This window comes from Ursus maritimus, unplaced genomic scaffold (genome assembly GCF_017311325.1).
Source record: "Ursus maritimus isolate PB19 unplaced genomic scaffold, ASM1731132v1 scaffold_23, whole genome shotgun sequence".
In the NCBI taxonomy this organism is placed as follows: domain Eukaryota; kingdom Metazoa; phylum Chordata; class Mammalia; order Carnivora; family Ursidae; genus Ursus; species Ursus maritimus.
The window spans coordinates 3831844-3850839 of record NW_024424786.1 but is presented as its reverse complement, the minus strand read 5'-3'; the positions used below and the strand labels follow the sequence as shown (position 1 = coordinate 3850839).

At 42.0% G+C, this 18996-nt stretch overlaps 1 protein-coding gene across 2 annotated transcripts; it reads left to right on the top strand.

The window, feature by feature from the left end:
• Positions 1-3977: 3977 nt before the first annotated feature.
• LOC103682376 (vitamin D 25-hydroxylase) lies at positions 3978-17905 on the top strand. Of its 2 annotated transcripts, XM_040638849.1 has the most exons (5): positions 3978-4235; positions 9600-9741; positions 13301-13933; positions 14538-14867; positions 15696-17905. In XM_040638849.1, the coding sequence occupies exons 1-5, from the start codon at positions 4011-4013 to the stop codon at positions 15869-15871; spliced, it is 1506 nt and encodes a 501-aa protein (XP_040494783.1). In that variant the 5' UTR covers positions 3978-4010; the 3' UTR covers positions 15872-17905. The 2 variants fall into 2 exon arrangements, with proteins under 2 accessions (XP_040494783.1, XP_040494782.1); XM_040638848.1 differs by lacking the exon at positions 14538-14867.
• Positions 17906-18996: the final 1091 nt, after the last annotated feature.

The following is an 18996-nucleotide window of genomic DNA, read 5'->3' as shown; positions in this document are numbered from 1 at the left end:
TTTTTTTTTTATAATGATTTTTTATTATATTATGTTAGTCACCATACAGTACATCCCCAGTTTTCGATGTAAGGCTCGATGATTCATTAGTTGTGTATAACACCCAGTGCACCATGCAATATGTGCCCTCCTTACTACCCATCACCGACCTATCCCATTCCCCCACCCCACCCCCTCTGTAGCCCTCAGTTTGTTTCTCATAGTCCATAGTCTCTCGTGTTTCATTCCCCCTTCATTACCCCCCCATTTCTTTATCCCTTTCTTCCCCTACTGATCATTCTAGTTCTTATGTTCCATAGATGAGAGAAATCATATGATAGTTGTCTTTCTCTGCTTGACTTATTTCACTTAGCATTATCTCCTCCAGTGCCGTCCATGTTGTAGCAAATGTTGAGAACTCGTTCTTTCTGATAGCTGAGTAATATTCCATTGTATATATGGACCACAACTTCTTAATCCAGTCATCTGTTGCAGGGCATCTCGGCTCCTTCCATGATTTAGCTATTGTGGACATTGCTGCTATGAACATTGGGGTGCATATGGCCCTTCTCTTCACTACGTCTGTATCTTTGGGGTAAACACCCAGTAGTGCAATGGCTGGATCATAGGGTAGCTCAATTTTTAACTTTTTAAGGGACCTCCACACTGTTTTCCAGAGTGGCTGTACCAACTTGCATTCCCACCAACAATGAAGGAGGGATCCCCTTTCTCCACATCCTCTCCAACAATTGTTGTTTCTTGCGTTGTCTATTTTTGCCATTCTAACTGGCATAAGGTGGTATCTCAGTGTGGTTTTGATTTGAATTTCCTTGATGGCTAATGATTTTGAACATTTTTTCATGTGTCTGTTAGCCATTTGTAATACTGAGAAGTTTTAACCAAGTGATCAAAGACAAAACCTAGAAACTGGTTTTCCAGGCAGATGGAGAAAAAACTTTGTTTACATTTTCTTATCAAGCACAGACCAACAATTCAAGAAAACTTTGTCTTTTTAACAGAAAAGATAGAATTTCAATCTTATACCGCTGTACTTTTAGAATCCATTCATTTCAACTTTATTCCTGACCACATATAAAATTCCCTTCCAAAGACTTTCCCTCATAAATCTACAACTTTTTCGGAGTTGCTTCCCTTATTCTCATCAGTCTTAATTACATTTAGCAGAATTTTAACTCTTAGAGATCTTAGTCTCAGTGAAAAGTAGTAAGCAATAGCCAATTGCGAACTGTCTTTAGATGGCAAATGTATGAATCTAGTAAGCACAAAGCATGTTTTCAAACAGACTCAAATATCCTTAGTTTCTTTGAAATAAGAAGTCAAAGGCACAAACCTACATTCAGCAATCAGTGCTTTAGTATTTTAGCCCATTTGAAAAAGGCCTGGATGTCCAATGAATTCGATCCTATTTATTATCTAAGCAAAACTTTAAAGTTTCAGGTTACTAAAGACTTTGAAAGCTACCTTAACAATCACCCATGAAAATTTGAGGCAGACAAAATTAACCATCATTTTAAGTCATCTTTTTGCTAACAAGCTGCAACAGAGATAACATGAGCTTATTTGATCTTTAGTAAATCTTGGTAGAATACAAAGTTTCAATTACTTTAAACACCGAATTATGTTCCACCTGGGCCCACTTAAAAGTCAATCAAATTGTTCCCCATTCTCAGTTTTTACCAGGGACACTGGTGGGGAAATCTGTAGTGGGTGGTGTTAAGTCCGAGGAGCCAATGGTGCCAAGGGCACCCAGATGGTGTAGGAACCAGTTAGGCAGGCTGCATCCAAGGTGGTGCTGAAATAGGTGGGGGAGGGGAAGGCAGATAAAAGTGGAGAGTACACAGGAAGAAGTCTCCCCGTTCTAAAGCCTGTCAGCTTGGACAGAGGAGCAGACACAGATTTTCTTCCCTTAAATCTTGCAATCCAAATTGTTTCCAGTGGGTTAAAAGGGATCCCAAGGGACAGTCCTTAGGGACTGAAGAGAGAAGGTCCATTACCAAGAAAATCTGCACCCACCCCACCCCCACTCCTGGGTGTTGCCCCACCTGCAGGATAGGTCAGAGGTTCCTGGTGTCGAAGCGACTGGAAGCGTCCCTCGAACAAAATCTCTAAGATCACCGCCAACCGTAAAGTTTCTGTAGGAGGAAGGCCTGCCGTCCCCTCGCTTCCCCATCGCATTCTAGACTACAATGGGTGGGGCATATGGACCCGAGTTTGACTGACTGTGAAGGTCCCACCGTGAAGGCCACAGAGATCTCACCATTTTTAACCCACAGAAGAGACTAGGAAAGTTTTACAAAACGCAAGTACCCAATTTTGTAACTTAAGTAGTTAGCAGAGGACACTGACAATCGTAAAGACAGAAATCCATCATGCTCTAAGTGACATCCCAACACAGGAAGTCTTTAGAGCCAACTTCGCTAGGAAATGGTCCCCAGCAGGGTTTTAACCCAATCGGGTACCGGTTTCGGCTGGCTCCCAGTGAGGGTCTTGGGGCCAGAAGTGGCTAGAGCACAGATGTGGAGAGGTTCACATTAGACCAACGAGGAGGAAAATTCACGCTGGAGTCTTAAGATTGGCAACCGTCCCGGTTACTTTTGTGGCCGCTGCGTGCCCGAGACAGACAACTTTGTATAAGGACAGGAATAAAGTGAGGGCATCAAGTTTCTGGGTCTTATTACCTTTCAGGCCATGTTACTACCAGCCAGAAGGCAGGTTTCTCCTCCCCATAGAGTACCCATGGCCTAGATGATTGCAGCCTGAGCAATCTACCTGAAAACATTCCAGTAAGACCGTACTCCTTGAAAAGCCCCTGCAACGAGAGTAAAGGGAGAGGAAAGTACTCACCAAATTGGCACTGTGGCTCAGAGTCCAGATGAAAAGACTCAAAGCCCCATGTTCCAGCGCCAAACGACGTGTTTTTGGAGTAGTGTTGCTGGGGTCCAGAGCTTACAGCCAAGAAAGAATTCTTGAAACGTTTTGGTGCAAAAAAGTGATTTTATTAAAGTCCAGGACAGGACTCGCAGGCACAAAGAGCTACTGCCCCCAGGTATTGGGAGGAGCAAATGATTATATACTTCGGGGTTGGAGGAGGTAAAGATAAGGGAGGTTGCAAAAGGTTGTTCCTATGTTAAAGAAAACTCACAAGATGCCTGAGGCCTCCGCGATTGTCTCTTCTTCCCTCTAGCAAGGCATTAACGTTAAGACAGTTGGGAGCTTCCTAAAGGAATGTTATACTCTGCCTGCCTCAAGTATTTGTCAATGGGCAGCAAGTTATAAGGACATTTAATTTCATCTACATTTCCTTCTGCCTCTATTTCCCCCATCAAGTACCTTCCCTAGGCAACTGCAGACTAACGAGTCCTCTGTGATTGCCAAGAAGTAACCAGTTTGGGAAGACCAGGAAGGAATGAAAAGATACACGATTAACTCAGGTTGCCTAAATATTGTGAAATCACAATTCCTAGGGGAACACATAGAAGAAAAATGCCTCATAATGAGGCAGGAACAAATGAGTAAAACAGGACAGATACCTTTTTTTAATATTGATGAGTCAGTTCTCAAGTGTTAATTGTGAAGATTATCAGGTTTAGTTCAAGACTGAGTTCTGATAACCTCTGCAGTTTTTTCACTCTTAAATAGCTTATTTAAGAGTTCCTTATTTAAAACTTCCTAAAAATTCACCTTCGAAAAGAGTTGGCCACAAAGGAGGAAGGATCCTGCTAGCCTAGTGACGGAGGCTGTGCAGCATTCCCCAAGCCGGGAGTCAACAACCCTGGAAAAGGGCCCCAGGCTCCAGCTCGCCTGGAGCCACGCCCAGATCCAAAGGGTGGCACCCGCCCCCGCACCTAGACTCTGAGCCCGACGAGCGAGGAGTAGGCCAGAGCCGCCACCCAATAGCCAGGGAACGGGGGCGGGACCTCGGGGTGTCCGACCAATAGGAGTGAAGTGGGGCAAGAGGGCGGGCCTGCTCCAAAGCCCCGAGGTTCGTAGCCCCAGACCCCGTCCGGGCTATGTGGGACCCTCCGGGTGCGGAGGCATGGGCCGCGGCGTTCGGAGGCGCGCTCTTTCTGCTGCTCTTCGCGCTGGGGATCCGCCAGCTGCTGAAGCAGAGGCGGCCGGCTGGCTTCCCCCCCGGGCCGTCGGGGCTGCCATTTATCGGCAACATCTACTCGCTGGCCGCCTCGGGCGAGCTCCCCCACGTCTACATGAGCAAGCAGAGCCAGCTGTACGGCGAGGTACAGCCCAACGGGCTGCAGGCTGGGAGGGCCCGGCCTTCCTCAGGGGTGGACTTGACGGCCGCTCCCGGGCCCGGCCTGTCGAGACGCCCTTTCCGTGTGCTAGCTACCTAAAGGGAAACCGGCTTCCCGGGAGTGGGGTTGGAGTCCTGGAGGCCGTGCCCCGCCAGGGGAACGCCGCCCAGCCAGGACCTCCACCCTTCCGACGCCTAGCAGGAATCCCCTGGTGGTGCTCGCGCGCCTGCGCCCTGGGCCCCGGGCCCCGGCCCCGAGGGCGCCAAGGATGTGCTCCGCGCCTGCGCAGTGGGGCCCCGGGCTATTTTGCGGAGTGGTTTTTCCTCGTGGTCAGCCGGCGGGACCTAGACGTGTGCGCGGTTCTACCCGTGGCTTCTCGCGAAAATGAGACATCCAAATTCTAGGTCCAGATTAATGTTGAATAGGAGGTTCCTAAATGTTTGCATCTAAGGATGGCTGGTCTGGGCGTCTGCTGTGGGGATTAGAAAGCGCAGGTAAAACCCCTGGCCAAGATGGGCTCTGGAAGGGGCGCCAGGGTGACTCCGTCGGTTAAGTGTCTGCCTTCCACTTAGGTCGTGATCCCAGGGTCCTGGGACTGAGCCTCACGTGGCGCCCCCTGCTCAGTGGGGAGTCTGCTTCACTCTCTCCCACTGTCCATCCTCCCCCTGCTCATGTTCTCTCTCTCTCAAATAAAATCTCTCTAAAAAAAAAAAAAAAAAGACGCCCAATTGACTGAGCCACCCAGGTGCCCCAATATATTCTAGTTGTCCTTTCAAACCATGGCTTTTTTTCTGTGTCCCAAGGCATGTGAATCTCCTCTCAGTCCCTCATGGATGTCCTTCTCCACTGCAATTTGAAGCATTGGGGCTGGGGATTCCCTTTGTTACCGTGTCTCCATTTTCTCTCCACACTCATTATGTGGCCTCTCTTTTTTTGTATAGAAGCTGTTTATAGCCCTCAGTTCTTCAGGAGGAATTGCTTTCTAAATAGCTGTAGATTTGGTGTGTCTGTGGAGAAAGTGAGTTCCAGGTCTTCCTATAGCTCCATTTTGGACCCTCCTCTCTGGCAACTTTTGAGCTTTATCTTAGCCGTGAAGCACCCTAAAGGGCTCTCATTGCCTTAGATATACTATGCAATTCTGATAAAGTCTCACAGTTAGTGTAGGTTGTTAAAATACTTTACCTATTTTGGAAGTAGGAGGAGACTGTTACCTCTTATGCTTCTGAAAGGTTATGGAAAGTTGTTTATAGGGTTTATTTGTAAATAGAATCTTATTTTTCCACTATCTTCTTCATTGGAGATGTATGCTCATAGGGAAAACCTGGACTTGAAAATTGCTTGTGAGAAGTGGTGGTCACTTAAGTGACACCTACTTTTATGAAGTCTGTGAATTCAATTCTTTTTTTATAATTCATGAAGGGAAAGCAACCAGTCCTTGGGTCTCATACGTTCTTTTTAAAGGGAATCTTATATAGAAATATACCACATCAAGAAGTATCATTTCCCTGGAGATTCACTCAGAATGTGTAAGCTTCTGAAATTACTTAAATCTGAATCCAAATTTCGAGAAGCATTGCCTAGCTAGCAAGGTAGTAAAAGTGTTTTTTACGGAATATTTTCAGTTAATGCATGTAAGGACAATAAAGCAATTCCTTTACTTTAAGGCAAGTGGATCTGCCAACTTATTAATTTATTTATACAGTACGCATTTATTGAGACCTTTATTCAAGGCACTGAGTGAGATTCTATGGAAGGTTCAGAAGATGAAAGAGATGAAATCACGGATTCTGTGGAGTTTATAATTTAGCAGCCAAGCAGAAGACAAGAATATTCTGGTTTCTGGTGCAAGGTAGTATTAAATAAGTGCCGTGGGAGTATCTCTGCTTGTGCTGTGGCGGTTCAAAGGAGAGAGAGAGGAGAGTGAACCAAGAAAGCCTTCGTAGAGGATGTTCCCTAAAGACTTGGTGTGGTTTGGACAGTCTGGCAGTCGAGGGGGATTTCAAATGAGAAAACAGCCCAAGCAAAGGTTGAAAAGTGGGAGACCGTTGTTTATCAGTTTTCATCAATGGCAGTTTTCACATCCCTCTCTTACTAGCCCTTCAGCCATGGTGTTGTATAATAGTATACTTAAATGTATGTCTTCACCACTATTCAGTAATTCAACATACACTTATCAGTTATCAGCATCTGCTACGTACTGTCATAGGTGGGAAAATATAGTAGTAAACAAAACAGTGGTAAAAACCCTGTCCTGGTGTAGCTTATGTTCTCCTGGGGGCTGAGGTGGTTTGGGGGTGGGGGGAGATGGACAATATAAATAGAATAAGTAAATGATATAATATATCAGAGTACAGAGTGTGAAGTCAGCTAAATTAGGGGAAGGGAGATGGAGAAGGCTAAGGGGTGGAATTTTAACTGGGGTAGAGCAGGCCTCACTGCAAAGAAGACATTTGAGCAAAGGCTTAAAGGAAATGGAAGGTGCAAACTCTAGAGGAAGAACATTCCAGACCAAAAGAACACGTACAAAGGCCATGAAGCAGGAGTATGCCTTGTTGAGAATCACCTATAAAGAGACAAATTGAGATGCTGTTGTGATAACATGGGGGGGGATTAAGGTGGCTTGGATCAGAGTGTCAGGGATGGAAGGGTAAGAAATTGCCATCTCCTGTTTATATTCTGAAAATAGGGGCAACGTGACTTTAAGCAGTGATGTGGGGCTGGGAAGAAAAATAGAGTCAACACAGGCAGTTTGGGTACTGAACAGCTGGAAGAATGGATGGAGTGTTCATTACCTGAGACAGTGAAAAATTATGGGCAGAGCTGGTTTGCAGGGAGGGGGGAGAAACTTGACAATCACAGAGTGACTTCTAGAAGAGAAGGAAAGTGTTTCGCAAACCATTACCAAAAGTCCTTGAAAACAGCATATACCAGAATAGATGCTAGTTCAAATGACAGTTTCCCCAGTTCTAGCCTCAAATAGGGGACCAAATTTTTGAGTCAAAGTGGATTGTATAACAACTTTCTCAAGCCATGGCTCCTCTTTGGTCTTTGTAATCCATAGTGTCCACACCTGATAGCTTTACCATACAATATGACTCTCCTGTTTGTTCTCACTCCATATTAGCACAGCTTTCAACTCTGGGGTCTTCTACCATGCTTGTGAAACCATCAGTCCGTTTTTTTCCTGCATTCACTAATGCCATCCTTTCCTGCTGTGATACTGTGATTTATAATAAGAAATGCATATTTGGTCTTTGTCCCTTTCCTGGAATATGCTTCCTAAAGTCTTTGGAATTTCCTAAGTGTTAAAAATAATAAAGGTGTCTTTTGTTATTCATGACAAGCCCCTTTCAACCACACCTGAGTTTACGCTAATGAGGTAATTTTTGGACAGTCCCTAAAATGGGAGTTTATTGCTAGGAGAACCAATCATGACTAAAGGGTTGGAATTTCAGTCATACCCCCACTACCTCTGGGAAAGGGAGAGGGGCTGGAAGTTGAATTAGTCACCAGTGGCCCATGATGTAATTAGTTGTGCCTAGGTAATAAAGCATCCATAAAAATCCCTGAATTACAGGATTCAGAGAGCTTCCATGTTGGTGAACAGGTGGAGGTGAGCAGAGAATAGAGAGCATGCCTGGGGAGAGCATGGAAGCTCTGCTCCCCTTTCCCCGTACCTTCCCTATGCATATCTTTCATATGGCTGTTACTGAGTTGTATCCTTCTATAATAAACCGTTATTCTAGTAATTATTTTCCTGAATTCTCTGAGTCACTCTAGCATATTAATGGAACCCAAGGGGGAGGTCGTGGGAACCTCTGATTTACAGTCTGTTGGTCAGAAGCACCTGGACTTGTGAATGACATCTGAAGAGATAGGAAGCATCCTTTGGGACCAAGCCCTTAACTTACGGGATCTGACACTATCTCCAGGTAGATAGTGTCAGAATTGAGTTAAATTCTAGGACACCTAGCTGGTGTCCCAGATTGTTGAGGCGTGGAAAACCCACACAGCTGGTGTTAAAGTATTGAGATTAGAGGAGACACACAGGAGGAGGCATTTTCCCTTTATATCTGTTAAAATTACACTTCTGGGAAATGATTTTAAGACTATTCCATTACTGCTTTGGGAACTGAAAGAGTCCCACGTTTGCTCAGCTGGTAGCCAGTCTCTTGACACTGAAACTCTTCCACTGCCACTTTTGACTGATACCACTGCTTGTCACACGCAGTCCATGCTACTTCCCCAAGGTTCTAGATGTTCTTACTACTCGGTTGGTTGGCAGAGCCCTTCCCTAAGCCAAAGACTCCGTTGTTCAGTGGGTTGCTTCTGTTACTACTTGGAGGTCATCATATTTTTTCCTGTAATTACTTCTACTGAACTTCTGTTCTCCATTAAACCTCCTATTTGTTTTTCCCCCCAAAGTAGTGTAAACTGTAGTTAAATCTGCTCTACTTATTTGCACAGAGATGAGGGTTGACTCAGTATTTTGGCCCTAAAAAGCTCTCAGCCAAGCCCTGCGAGGATGAAGATAAGCCATCTTTGCACCCCACTGATAAAGTAGCATTGTTCCGTCACCGGACTAGCCTCTTATTTTGGACTAGCTAGTATAGACTACAGGAGGTGTTCTATGGTAGATGAACCTGAGGGGAAGCGACTGAGGCGCTCCAGCAAGGCATAGGGTGGGTACTCGCCTTCCCCTTAGCTGAGGGGCACCCGCCTGTGCCTGTGTGGTAAATGCCTTTTCTCCAAGGTCAGTTTCCCTTAGGGGCCATCTTCATTAACTCCATGGAATTCAGGGACCCAAATCCAAATGAGCCTAATTATAATGTTTATACTTCAAAGTTCTGTCTCAGGTAATCCCCTCCCCTATCTAAGCCTGGAGTAATAAATCATATATAGATGGTGCTGCTTCCTGATTTATCTTGGAAATAAAAAGAGATTCCTAGATCTCAATGCACTGAGTTGGAATGAATCTTAAAAGAGCATCTGAATCAAGTATATTTTTTGTAGCAATCCTGAAGCCCAAAAAGGTTAAGGGTTCTGCCCAGGGTCCTATATTTGTTTAGTGACAAAGCTTAAACTAGAACCCAGGCTTCATGAGCCCGGTACTCTCTTCCTTATACCATTTATAAGATGATGTCTTCAGGTACTGACTGGGTGATGAAATTGTAGTGTTTGCTATGCCTTGTAGAGAGAAGGCACTCAACATTGTCAGTTGAATAATAAATCCTTCCATTTTCTGGGAAGTAACAAATACTGGGAGAACTGGGTTTAGCACATGTGGATTTCCATAGTTCTGTTTCTCCATTTTGTCATTTAAATATTGTTTTTCTTTTCTTTTCAAAGATCTTCAGTTTAGATCTTGGAGGTATATCAGCTGTGGTTTTAAATGGCTATGATGTAGTAAAGGAATGCCTTGTTCATCAAAGTGAGATTTTTGCAGACAGACCATGCCTTCCTTTATTCATGAAGATGACAAAAATGGGAGGTATGTTTATTTTCACATATTTAGTGATTTACTATTCTAAGTTACGCTCCTTATCTTATGTAACTTTAGTATATAGAGTGTAGATTCTGTTGTACTGATTAGCAGGAAAGAATTAATTAATTAATTAATTTAGGTTACAGAACTTAATGTTTGAAGACCTTTCAGGCTGCATTACACCCGTATTTTAGACCAGTACATGCTCATTCTACTGTTGTAATCCTGTCTAATAAATATTGTAAATAATGTTTTAAAGAATTAGCATTTCATAATACCTGCAGGTTTTGTGAAGCAAGTTAGGTTTACATACACGTGCATGCACACTTGAAATCAGAAGTGATTTTTAAAGCCACTCTTGAGTACCTGGTGACATTTTTACCATCAGAATAGAATACGAAGCAGCCTTTCTTAACTACTAACCAGTATGACATGTAAACGAAGAATTGTGGGATTTGTGTAAAGGACTAGCTTCTGTTTGGTTTAGTGTTGATCAGCCTTGGGTGATTTGATATTCAATAAGGGAGAAAGGCTGAAGGTTAAAAGAATTGGTGAGAAGAAAGCCTAAACTAGAATGTGGAAGTCAGATGCAGTAATTTGAATACTTAATAGTGTAAGAGTTTTACAGTGATGGTGTCCAGAACTCTCTGATGAGAGCTTCACACTCAATTTCCAAGAAAAATGTAACAAAATTTGGCTTACATAGACTAAAAATGAAGACATTGAAAAGAAGATAAAAATTAACCATATATTAAATCACAAAGCAGATCAACTAATACAAAGAAAACACCAGTTTTAAAGGACAAATTCTCAGGCCAGAGTATAATGATACTTGGAAGCAATAAAATAAATAAAACACCAGTTTCCAGCTTCTTAAATACTCTTCTCAATAATAATTAGACCAAAGAAGAAATTATACCACAATTATAATAGAAGATCTTTAAAAAATTGTGAAAATGAAAGATGATGTTATCAGAGTAACGTTTGGGATAAAGTATATACTATATATATTTTTCAAAGCTGTAGTTTGACTTGATATTTGCATAAAGCAGTGAGAGAAAGAAGTAGAAAATTATGTGTTACTGTAAATACATATGCACGGAACTTGGAAATGAGAATTCAGAGCCACCATCAGCCCACTCTTTGGGTAGAAGTTGTCCTATAGGTGGGCTCAGCCCATGCTTGGCCAGCATAGAGTTATCACACAGCTCCTCTGTACCCTCTTGTACATGGATCCCATATGTATACCTTGCTCTAGGGCTTTGCACTAGCTGTTCCCTCTATAGCAAGGATCTTTCCCTGGATATCTGCTTGACTCACTCCCTCATGTCCTATATCTGTACTTATGCCACTTTCTCAGTGAGGTTTTCCCTGACTATCCTGTGTCCCCTTCCTTGCTGTATAATTTATTTGTTTGCCTCTTCTCACTAGTGTGTAAGAAGAGCAGGCATCGTTGCCTCTATATCTGTGACTCTTAGAACACTGCCTGGAGCACAGTACGTGCTCCATAAATACATGTTGAATGACTATTTGTTGAATGGTCATCTGGGAGTTTAGGAAGGACAATGGACTGTGGGAACATAAGATGGCTACATAGCGCTAAAGACCCCTTCTTGTATGGTTAGCTTTATCATAAGCTCCAAATTCAAAAACCGCTGCATAAAGGTTGCTGAGATATAAATTTTATAGGTACCTCATGTACACAAGAGAATGTGGTATTTTTCATCAAAGGTATGTGTATGTACCAATTATGAATGAAATTTTGAGTAAAGTACATGTTACATAAATGTGCTAAAGATGTTGTTTTCCTGTCTTTTTTTTTTTTTTTTTAAAGATTGATTGATTGATTTAGAGAGAGCGTGGTGGGGAGAGGCAGAGGGAGAGGGAGGGAGAGTCTTAAGCAGACTCCACGCTGAACTCAGAACCTGATGGCGGGGCTCTGTCTCATGACCCTGAGGTTGTGACCTGAGCTGAAATCAAAAATTGGGTGCTCAACTACCTGAGCCACCCAGGCGCCCCTGTTTTTCTCTTGATAGGTAATTTAAAAAAATTTTTTGCAAATCACTTTTTTAATTCAAGTATAATTAACTATAGTCATATTAGTTTCAGGTATACAATGTAATGATTAAACATTCCATATATTAGTGCTCATAATGATAAGCATACTCTTAATCCCCTTCACCTGTTTCACTCTTCTCCCCACCCACCTCCCCTCTGGTAACCACCAGTTCTCTCTATTTGAGAATCTGTTTTATTGTTTGTCTCTTTTTTCTTTGTTTTATCTCAAATTCTACATATGCGTGAAATCATATGGTATTTGTCTTTCTCTGACTGACCTATTCACTTAGAATTATATTCTCTAGATCCATCCATGCTATTTCAAATGGCGAGATTTCATTCTGTTTTAGGGCTGAGTTATAGTCCATTGTATATATACATACCACATCTTCTTTACCCATTCATCTATCAGTGGACCCTTGGGTTGCTTACATATCTCGGCTATTGTAAATGATTCTACAATAAACATAGGGGTGCATCTTGATAATTTAAAGGGAATATATTCTATAGTAGCCATATCATAAGAGTGGGGTATACTGTGGAGACTCTGAAACTTTAAGGCAGCAATTTCAACATTAGAAGTTTGAGTTTCAGGTTTGCCCTCTGTCTTCATTTGGGCTGCTTTAGTAAAAATACCATAGACTTAGTGCCTTACACAACAATCATTGATTCTCACAGATCTGGAGGTTGGGAAATCCAAGATCAGGGTGCCAGGAGATCTGGTGTCTAGAAGGAACCTACTTCCCAACTTGGAGACAGATGTCTTCTCTCTGTATCCTCACATAGCTGAGAACAGTCATCTCTTCTTGTGTTTCTCATAAGGGCACCAGTCTAGCTCATGAAGCTCTACCCTCATGACCTAATTACCTCCCAAAAGGCCCCACCTTTGGGGTGTTAGGCTTCAACATAAGAATTTTGTGGAGACACAAACACTCAATCCATATTATCCTCCTTTTGGCTTGAATATTTCCACCACACTGACACCTCATTCAGGCTTCCTTAGCCTCTTCCAGAGTTACCTTGTCAGGTAACATATGCCTTTAACAGGAGAAAATCTGTGTTCTAAAATCTAGAAACAAACAAAATTTCGAATCCTACAAGGATAGTTTTCAGTTGTTTTCTTAGTCCAAGATAAAATGTGCCCATAGAACATGCAATGGTTTGTCTTTTGTCGATGAGGCTTATAGTAATAGATAAAATCACCGTGTCTGGTTCACCCAGGTTGAATTACATAGGACTGTCCAGTTTCTTGCGGTGGGAGAATTACAGGTCTTTTCTGCCTATCCCCAGATAAAAAGGAGACAAGTTTTATCTGTTGACAATATTCTGTGGCTAATGATGAACAGAGAACAGGGCTTAACCGCAGGTCTAGTTTTAGTCTTACTAGAGAAAGATAGTTTGGAGAAGAGTGACTAACCATCCTTTTTTACTCTATAGCATTTTCAGGTGTTCGATACACGAATGTAGGGATGATAAAGTTTTTTTAATACTTTATTTTTTTTTTCAGGGTTACTCAATTCCAGATACGGCAGAGGATGGGTTGATCACAGAAAATTAGCTGTAAATAGCTTTCGCTGTTTTGGATATGGCCAAAAGTCTTTTGAATCTAAAATCTTAGAAGAAACCAAATTTTTTACTGATGTTATTGAAACATACAAAGGTAGACCTTTTGACTTTAAACAGTTAATAACAAATGCTGTTTCAAACATAACCAATCTGATCATTTTTGGAGAACGATTCACTTATGAAGACACTGATTTTCAGCACATGATTGAGTTATTTAGTGAAAATGTGGAACTGGCTGCCAGTGCCTCCGTCTTCCTGTATAATGCCTTTCCATGGATTGGCATCTTACCTTTTGGAAAACATCAACAGCTATTTAGAAATGCAGCTGTGGTCTATGATTTTCTCTCCAGGCTTATTGAAGAAGCTTCCATCAACAGAAAGCCTCAGTCACCTCAGCATTTTGTCGATGCTTATTTAGATGAGATGGATCAAGGTAAAAATGACCCATCATGTACTTTCTCCAAAGAAAACCTCATTTTTTCCGTGGGTGAACTCATCATTGCGGGAACCGAAACTACCACCAATGTGCTACGGTGGGCAATTCTTTTCATGGCCCTTTACCCTAACATTCAAGGTGAGGGTCCTCTTGATCTCAGGCTGTCCCTCCATTTAGGGCTCACACGTTTTGGAGTCTTTGTCTATATACAAAGCACTTTAGGAATTTCTGCTGTGCTAGCCAAGAAGAAAAATATTTCATAGTTATAAAGAGTTTCACATCTGTTCTCTCAAGTCATGTAAGAACCTCAGAGATAGGCCTTATTATGCCTGTTTTATAAATGAGGGGAAAGGCTAAATGGCTGACTTGCCTAAGCTCAGCCCCTGGAAGTGGCAGAACTGGGACCTGAACCCTGGTTTTTATTTATTTATTTTTTTAATTCAGGTTTTATGTTTCACTCTTTCCCTTGGTGAAAGTGATGTTACTCCAATTGTAGGTTGGTTTAATTTTTATTTCCATGACTTTTAGTGTGTTTTTCACAACAAAGGTACTCAGAACGTTGGTTTCTGGTGGCACACAATATGTGGCATATTTTCAAATAGAACTCCCAGATAATGAAAAATCTGAATCCGGTTGTACCCATACCTTGTTGACTTATTACATTGCAGGTTATCCAAAGGGAAATAACTTTGGATATAATTCTAAGAATTGCATAATGACTTGAACACTTTTCCTCTGACAGGACAAGTTCAGAAAGAGATCGATTTAATTATGGGGCCCACTGGGAAGCCTTGTTGGGATGACAAAAGCAAACTGCCTTATACGGAGGCGGTTCTGCACGAAGTTTTAAGGTTCTGTAATATCGTGCCGTTAGGGATTTTCCACGCAACCTCTGAAGACGCAGTCGTACGTGGTTATTCCATTCCTAAGGGCACAACAATAATTACCAACCTTTATTCTGTACACTTTGATGAAAAGTACTGGAGAAACCCAGAAATATTCTCTCCTGAGCGATTTCTGGACAGCAGTGGATATTTTGCCAAGAAGGAGGCTTTGGTTCCTTTTTCTCTAGGTAAGAACTTTCACAGGGACACAGCTTTAGGACAGAGGATCATGATGAATGATCATGTTTGACATCTTAATCTGAAGCATTCTGTTGTAGAATTAAAGATTCTAACTCTGAAAACACAGCAGTGATTCCTACAGGAGAGATTGGTGTAATTAGAGGTCATTAACACCTGTGTCTACTCAACACTTAATTTAGTAACTAGAAAGAAATTGTTGAGAAGCTCTGGCTTCTTCTGAAACTTTTTTTGCTTGTGGATTTTGGCTTGTAAGCAAAACTTGTGGAGCTAGAAGTCAGTAATAGGTAGCTTGAGAAACTGAGACCCAGGGGTAGAAATGACATCATAATTTGAAGTGCAACTGAAATGTAGCTCTCTCGGCTCCTTGTTTATTGTACCTCATCTCCAAAAATACTGCTTCTGCTGTGAAAAAGTACACAGACCACAACACCCATGGAAGACAGACTGGAAACTCTGCCTTTCATTGGGGAAAGGTTCACATTTAATCATGTGAAATGAAGTGCACTTCTCCTGAATCCATAGAACAAAATGGCATGCCTGAAGTTTCATCTTTCATGGCATACGTTGGGCTGTGTGGCAGTGTGCAAGGGAAGTGTGGAAGGGCATTAATATGCTTACAGAAGTCCGTGATCTGACGAGAGAAGGTAAAGAAATGGACTCTGGGAGCTGAAGTGCCAATTGTTATTCTTTTTAATAAACATGGCTCCTCTAAATTTCTTTAAATACCAGATTTCCTGAATGGTACCCATGTGGTAGATGTAAATTTTGGTTAATACTATGAATTTTAAAAATTACGTCTATTCTTTTCTGCTTAGGGAAAAGACATTGCCTCGGAGAGCAGCTGGCTCGGATGGAGATGTTCCTGTTTTTCACAGCATTGCTCCAGCGGTTTCACTTGCATTTCCCACACGGGCTGGTGCCGGATCTGAAGCCGAGATTAGGCATGACATTGCAACCCCAGCCCTACCTCATCTGTGCAGAAAGACGCTGAAAGTGCTGGACGTCTTGTGGGAAAAGGTTACCTGGTTGCCTTTTACCCCTGAACCTTATTTATCTAATCAGTGTGTATGTGTGGACAAAACTCACAGCATCATAAAGCCAAAGGAACACAGGCATGTCTTTGAAAATAGTACTAAAGCAATAATAAGCATTAGCTATGGTTTTTTCCAAGCTTTCATGACCTCTAAGGTGGAATTATCTGTGGGGGAACACAAAGGTGCAAATGACAGGTGTTGCTTCAGGAAGCCAGGCCATGGATGCCCTAAGCAGAGCCTGAGTTTTCAGCCTCTTGTTGAGCACCAGGTACTGCTTTTCCCTTCTTGACTCCATCTTGCTCCTGTCCTGGGGGCTTTGCTTCCAAATGCCAATGCCAGTTCCCTTCTGGTAAGATATTATTAATGGGTGGTGTGGTAGGCGTCCAGTTTAATAGAGGACTAAATAAATTAGAACCTAAATAAATGAGTTTGGAGTACAGAGGTATTTTAGACATAGTGGCAGATAATAGAAGAAATATCTATGTATTTAAGAACCTGCCACAGTGCTTTCAAATCTTGCCCCCTATTACGTCTTCGTGAGAATTACCTTGTTCTTATTACAAATGAGGGTCCCTGTGACCCGAGTATTCATCCCCATAGCACCAGTTCAGTAGAAGAAAATTACAGTAATGTAATTATAATAAAAAATGACACTGCAAAAATAATCATTAATTCTTCATAGGCACAGACATTTTTCCTAGTACACTTTTTTCCTAAACCAGTCACAGGTCTTAAAGATGGAATTGTTTTACCTTTTAAAGGTCTCCAGCCATTTCCTTGGATTACTGTTATTTTTCTGAAGAGAATACTGTACAAATCCAAAAAACATGCTTTATAGCCCAGGTAAATGTATACATTGGGACACTTGAGAATGATGGGCTTCTAGTAATAATGATGCCAGGAAAATAAGTATGAACCATGACTGTCCTGATCAAACTGGTATGTATATTCTCTCATTTATAGTTTTTTAACATGATTTCTTCTAAGGTTGTACATCAAGGATTTCTGCTCTTATAACTTGGCTCTTGAGTAGTTGCAGCCTTAGAATAAATGCACATAACGATGACTTCTGTTAAGAATATGAATTTAACCGTAATAACCTCATCTGTTGAATATTTTCAAGTTTCTGTATGGTGAATCAGGAGTTCTTGCATCTCTGATATATTAAGATGTTTCTGGTTGCAAGAGGAAGAAGTCCTGGGCAAACTTACTTACGATAAAGGAGAAATTTGGCGGTAGTGTGGTAGTTTTAGAGTAGGTATGACCTGCATGCTCCATGGCGTCATCAAAGGTCTGCTTGTTTGCATCCCTCGATTTTGCCTCCCAGATGGGATCAGCTTATATCTTAAGACTGACTCACAGAAGTACATGTGCTTTGCCTCCTTGTTGAAACTGAGCTTGGGTTGTTTCTGGGGGAGTGAGGGAGCTTTTCAGATAATCTCCCAAAACTGTTCTCTGTGTCCCATAGGTCCTAACTAAGTTACATGCCCATCTTTTAAAACTAGGTCTTTTGAGTGGGATTATGGTTCACTTTGGCCTGACTACTAGAGCCAGTGATGGAGTTGGCTTCCGCCAAAGTACACGTGCTACATTGGGGCAGTATAGTTATCTAAACAACAGTAAGGAGAGTTATGAGAAGAGGAACTCCTGACCAGCAGACTAATTACAACATCTACCTCACTGCCCTCTAACCACTTGCTAACCCAAGCAACTTTCCCACCTGCTTCACTGACTCTTGAAAATGTTTGATCTTTGCTTTTCCTTTGGCACAGCAAATCTCTCATCCCTGGGCCTCCTACTTTCTGTCATTCTCCTATAAATGCCTAGGTTGAACTCTACAGACTGGGGATTCTGGAAGCTTGGTGGTCTTAGCAAAGAAATTTATTGAACTAGAATAGAGTATAATCAAAATTAAGGAGGCCTGGGGCACCTGGGTGGCACAGCGGTTGAGCGTCTGCCTTCGGCTCAGGGCGTGATCCCGGCGTTCTGGGATCGAGCCCCACATCAGGCTCCTCCGCTATGAGCCTGCTTCTTCCTCTCCCACTCCCCCTACTTGTGTTCCCTCTCTCGCTGGCTGTCTCTACCTCTGTCAAATAAATAAATAAAATCTTTAAAAAAAAAAAAATTAAGGAGGCCTTATTTTGCTCTTGAAGACTATCACTGTTTTTTCTGGAATGATTAAGACCTTCATAAATCTACAGAGAATAAAGTACATGCTATTTATTTTCTTTACCTTGTATCTAAAGAAATGTTTTATTTTTTCCTACTGAAGTTAATGCCATCCTGACAAAAATAATTTTAAAATGTAGACTTATAACTTGTTAAAGGTGAAAGAACTTTAATCTCACTTAATGTGCTCATGTTACAGCCAAAGAAATAGGAGTTCAGAGGAAGTGATTCCTCTAGTTCATAACAAATGCATGTCCTTCATCCCATATTCTTTCTACTCTTAATGATTTATACTGTGCTTTACAGTTTATTATAAGGTTGGGTTTTTTTTAAAGATTTTATTTATTTGTCAGAAAGAGAGGGATAGAGCGCACACAAGAATGGGGGAGCAGCAGGCAGAGGGAGAAGCAGACTCCCCACTGAGCAGGGAGCCCAATGCGGGACTCAATCCCAGGACCCTGGGATCAAGACCTGAGCCGAAGGCAGACGCTTAACCAGCTGAGCCACCCAGGCAACCCAAGGCTGTTTTTTATATAGTGTCAACTCTTGACTGTTTGGAACCAAGTAACTATGGTAAAAATAAAATATTGCAGTTTTGGAAAAATACAAATTAAAAAAAATTTTTTTTGTAGGTTTTATTTATTTGAGAGAGAGAGCGAGATAGCGAGAGAGCATGAGCGAGGAGGAGAGGGAGAAGCAGACTCCCCGCTAAGCAGGAAGCCCAACACAGGGCATGATCCCAGGACCCTGAGATCATGACCTGAGCTGAAGGCAGACACTCAACCAACTGAGGCACCCCGGAAAAATATAAATTAACATGAATTAGTAAGTAATCCATAATGGAAAATATTTATTTTAGGGAACTATGTAGTAATAGACTGTGCATCTCCTGCAGTGGGAATGCCTTATTTCT

Excerpts from the sequence above, each read along its gene's own strand:
- LOC103682376 (XM_040638849.1), top strand. The coding sequence starts at position 4,011 with ATGTGGGACCCTCCGGGTGCGGAGGCATGGGCCGCGGCGTTCGGAGGC. Across the intron at positions 9,742-13,300 it reads GAAGATGACAAAAATGGGAG|GGTTACTCAATTCCAGATAC; the intron begins GTATGTTTATTT and ends TTTTTTTTTCAG. Across the intron at positions 13,934-14,537 it reads CCTTTACCCTAACATTCAAG|GACAAGTTCAGAAAGAGATC; the intron begins GTGAGGGTCCTC and ends TTCCTCTGACAG.